Below are 5,133 nucleotides of genomic sequence, written 5' to 3'. Positions count from 1 at the left end.
TTTAGGTTTTTTAATATTCATCGTATAATTTTAAGAAATATGTTGATTAGCTGACAAGAATCGGTGAAGTCACCTGTGGATGTTTAGTGCCTATCATGACCCTTAGCATGATTCCAGCGGCCAATCAATGTTGAAAAGTGCATATGTACTGTAATGCCCGAAACCTATTTTGGCAAAATGAATTCCCTCCTGCTTCCTTAAGCAGTATAATACTTCAGGGATACAAGCAATGATCATTTTGATGACATGTTTTTGTGTCTAGTTTTATTTTTATAGGGAGTATTGGGTGGTGGCTGCGATCCGAGCTTTCAAATCTATGCTGTCTGACCCTGAATCCAACGGGACCTGGGACAAGAAGCTGAAAGTCTGTGGAATATTTTTGCATCTGTTGGAATAACAACAGTATCCATGTTGAGGATCGTTGTAAAGGTCTTTTCAACAGGCTATTGTGAACATTTAATAAGGTGATATTTACAAAGTGCTATGGCACATATGAAGCACTTATTAATGTGAAGCATTTTTTCCCCAAGATACGACTGAATTCTTCCATGGAAGGAGTCAGAGTGCAATATTAGGCGCATTAATACGTCTCACTATCTTTTCACAGAGAAGAAAATATTGCCAAACAATCTAATCCGACGTCATTCAACCAAAAGTGGTGCTGCTCCTCAATCCTCAGTCAGCCCTGTGGTCTTTAATCCAGATACTAGGTCTGGAATGTACTGCCCCAGATGGCCCCTTTCTCTTACAATCACACCCATCCCCAGGATATGTGGTATGTCCTGACTGGAATCCCAGGACTGGAAGATTCTCATACCTGGATCTCCATCCCTATCTGTTCTATGTACATTTTGGCTGTCATAGGCAACATCTTCTTGATCTTCCTGATTGTAACTGAGCGCCATCTCCATGAGCCTATGTATGTCTTCCTTTCCATGCTGGCCTTATCAGATGTCTTGCTCTCCACAGCCACAGCCCCCAAGATGCTGGCTATCTTCTGGTTCCATTCCATGGATATATCCTTTGGTAGTTGTGTATCTCAGATGTTCTTCATCCATTTCTTCTTTGCGGTAGAATCTGCTATTCTCCTGGCCATGGCATTTGACCGCTATGTGGCCATCTGTCACCCACTGAGATATACCACAATCTTAACCTCCTCAGCCACTGGGAAAATTGGCATCGCAGCTGTGGTCAGGAGCTTTATCATATGCTTTCCATTCATCTTCCTGGTACACCGACTTACATATTGTGGGAGAAACATCATTCCCCATTCTTACTGTGAGCACATGGGCATTGCCAGATTGGCATGTGACAATATCAGTGTCAACATCATTTATGGCCTCACTGTGGCCCTGCTGTCTACAGGACTAGACATTGTGTTCATCATTATATCCTATGTGATGATCCTTTGCAAAGTGTTTCAGATACCTTCCTGGTCTGCTAGATTCAAGGCCCTCAACACATGTGGTTCCCACATCTGTGTCATACTTATGTTCTATGCCCCAGCATTCTTTTCCTTTTTTGCCCATCGTTTTGGGGGTAAAACCGTCCCTCAGCACATCCACATCCTGGTAGCCAACCTCTATGTGGTAGTGCCCCCTATGCTAAACCCCATCATTTATGGGGTGAAGACCAAACAGATTCAAGACCGAGTAATTTTGCTTTGCTCCCCCATCAACACGCATTGTTAAAATGAAGAATAATGCGAAATGCTGGCTATTTCTGAATAAACCCCCCCACCCCACTTCTCTCTCTCTCTCTCGCTCTCTCTCTCACTCACACACACACACACACACACACACACACACACGCACATACACACATACACACACACTGAATGAGCAATGGGAATAAAGAGAATCCACAAGTAACTCTCAATAAACCCAGAAGGATAATAAATGCCAAAGTTTCCAATGGATTTTCCTAAAGCACTTAAAATTTTTGAGAAAAATAATGATATTCTCAATTCTCCTAGATATCTTATTATCTTGCAATTTAACTTATTCTTAAGCATACATACGATAACGCTAAGAAAAACATATTTTAGGGTTAAACCCAGATGGAATTGTCTTGGGTAGATCTGGGAAATGAAAATAGTGACTCACTGACTGTTTGTATAGACAGTTGAAATTTTGCTGAAATATAAAACACTCCTACTGCAGTCAGTAAATACTTGGGACAGGAATATAAAGCCACAATAAACAATAATTATTTCTATCTGTACCTTTTATGGCAATTAAAATGTGAGTTCTAAAAGGATATTTTCTGAATCACTGATACAAAGTCTGTGTATAGAAAAGGCACATCATATATGTTTATTGAATGAACAGATAATACTGAATGAAAACAAATAATAAGCGAAATCAACCCACCTGAGACCACATAGACAACTTAAAAGTTAACACTTTGTTCCCTACATAGTGAAGACCTCGGGGCCAAATCATTAATGAAGCATCCTGGTGTCAACAGACTTCACCAAGGGAGGGACAAACAGTTGAAAAATACCATACCCAGGTCCAAAATGAAAAGGCAGTGAAAGACTAAATACAATGTTTGCATATATTTGTATTTAAAAAGGTTCTATTCACACCAAATATTATTTTATAGAAGCTTGTCTCCAGATTGTACCTTAATTTCTTCATTCAAGATAGTATTCTTACAACCTCTCCTTCAGCAGGCCTTAGCACATGCTCTGAGAATGTGCAATCTGAACTTATATACCCTTGAAGATAGACAAACAATGAACTTTCAAACATTACCTTGAACACTTGCAATCTTTACAGGGTTAGCCTTTTTTCTTTGTTTTTCTATTATGTATATATGATGTGTGTTTGTATACACTACACACATTAATATATGTACAATGTTATATACACATTATAAAAACACACATATATACACATGCATGTTCATGATATATATGTATATGATATATATGTATATATACATCATGTGTATTAGATATATATACATACAAATGTATATATATACATTTGTATTAGATATATATACATATAAAACAATCAATGTGGAAAATGAAAGCATGTTGCCTTGACCCTTGGAATCCTGGATAACTACTTTGCTTTGATACATATGTTATATTCACTTGAATTTGAGCAAGGAAATCTATTTTAAGAGTTAAAAAAAAAACCCTTTGATATGAGAAATCCTGGTTTGCCAGTCCCACACTAACTGTATAAAATTGTCCTGTTATGTAACTATTGGTTCTTGATCAATAAAATGGAATTATTTTAGTACCTTCTTTATTGGCTTGACAATTAAATGAAATATGTCATATGATGTATTTGTAATTTAATAAAAGCAAATTTTATTTTGATGGTGTTGGTAACTTTTATGAACAGAAACATTAAAGAACTGATCCCACCACACTCACATAGCCCTGCTAACAATAATTCATAGAAAAATGGTTGGAATGGGTCATCATCATAGATACGGAAGTCACATAAAATGTTGCTAAAAGTTGTAGCAAATAGGATTCTGGTTCAGAAGTAAATTCTCCAAGGATTGAAGGGGAGTCAGAGAGGAAATAGAGTACAGAATGATAACAAAATATTTGATTAAATGAGTGGTGTAAGTGAGACTTCAATGAGAAATCTTTTTGAGGGGGTGCCTGGGTGGCTCAGGTGGTGAAGCATCTGACTTCGGCTCAGGTCATGATCTCATGGGTTGAGGTTTGAGCCCTGTATCGGGCTTGGTGCTGACAGGTAGGAGGCTGGAGCCTGCTTCAGATTGTGTCTCCCTCTCACTGCTCCTCCCCACTCAGGCGCTCGAACTCTCTCTCCCAAAAATAGATAAACATTAAAAAATAATAAAAAAAGAAGAGTTTTTAAGGCTTGATTTTTGGCAGTGAGGAACTAAGAAAATACCAATTTCCCACCCAGAATGTATGAAATATGACAGGAATAAACAATGATTGAGTCGTCAGCCTCAATTGTATAGAAGCTTTCAGGGTGAGGGCTCAGGGATTGGTAGATGCTGAAGGAGTCAGGAGTACACTGTGTGTGCTGAGCTGCTAGAAGCACAATCACTGAGTCGTTGCCCTGGAAATTTTGAAGGGGATGCTCCGTATCCTACCATCCTACCATCTTCTTGACCACAAAGTCCCCCACTGGGTAACAGTGAGTAAGAAAAACGGTATACCATGCAAGATAGAAACGGAGAGCCCTGGAGGGGCTTAGAGAAAACTGACCTACTCTTCCAGGTACAATTAAAAAGGAAGGAGAAGTAGAAGAAATAAAAGCACTAAGAGATTGTTAAAGTGAGAACCGTGTTTCATGAGAGGAAGACGCCGGGTCATTTAATATCAGACTCTGAGACCCAGCGAGTTAAAGAATACATTACCTGGGTAGCTGAGCAGTAGCAGATATAGAGATACTACGGAGTCAGAACAAATCTTCCTCTGATGGTTTCTACTCTGCCCTAAGTGGTCTCAGACATGGTGAAACGCTGTGACATGAAGCATAGGGTATTAGGAAAATGTATCCAAAAGTGGGAAGAGGCTAAAGATACTAGTTTGCCATGTCAAAACTGTTGCAGAATATCATGTTATAATAGGGGTTTTAGCTAATATAATTAAAGAAGTATAAGAAGTGGAGAAAGAAGAAGACAAATCCTATGTTTTGTGTCTTAATTTATTTTTTCTTATTTCTGTATTTATTTTCCTAATATTTGTAAAGCCAACAGAGGTCCACAAGAATGGCATACTAATCCATGTTTACTTATCCTGGATTGTGTGCTTGAAATTTGTTGAGGGGTAGACCTTGGGTAGTCTCATCACAAAAGAGAAAAAAAAACATAGGAAAATGGTGCAGGTGTGAAGTGATGGATATGTTAATTGGCTTCGTTTTAGTGAGTATTTCATAATGTATACATATATTGGGTCATCAGTTACACACATCCGTTAGCAATTTCTGATTGTCAATTATACTTCAGTAAACCTGGGGCAGGGGTCAAGGAGAAGACATTAGTGTTTTATTGTGACTAGAATGATTAGAAAAATGAAGTGGAAAATGACATCATTTAAAATGGTAAACAAAACTGTACATGTGTCTGAAATACATGTAGGAAATATTTATTGCATATTATTCATTGTCATGATAATATGGCATCCAC

The 5,133-nt window shown here is 38.1% G+C and overlaps 1 protein-coding gene across 1 annotated transcript; it reads left to right on the top strand.

Moving 5' to 3' along the window:
• The first annotated feature begins 725 nt into the window (after nucleotides 1–725).
• LOC123602487 (olfactory receptor 52Z1-like) lies at nucleotides 726–1,691 on the top strand. Its single transcript, XM_045486972.1, has one exon. The coding sequence runs from the start codon at nucleotides 732–734 to the stop codon at nucleotides 1,689–1,691; it is 960 nt and encodes a 319-aa protein (XP_045342928.1). The 5' UTR covers nucleotides 726–731.
• The last annotated feature ends 3,442 nt before the right edge of the window (nucleotides 1,692–5,133 follow it).

The sequence above is a fragment of the Leopardus geoffroyi genome, chromosome D1, assembly GCF_018350155.1.
Source record: "Leopardus geoffroyi isolate Oge1 chromosome D1, O.geoffroyi_Oge1_pat1.0, whole genome shotgun sequence".
NCBI lineage: Eukaryota > Metazoa > Chordata > Mammalia > Carnivora > Felidae > Leopardus > Leopardus geoffroyi.
The sequence above is the reverse complement of the archived record's forward strand: the minus strand, read 5'-3'. Positions and strand labels throughout refer to the sequence as shown.

Excerpts from the sequence above, each read along its gene's own strand:
- LOC123602487 (XM_045486972.1), top strand. The coding sequence starts at position 732 with ATGGCCCCTTTCTCTTACAATCACACCCATCCCCAGGATATGTGGTAT.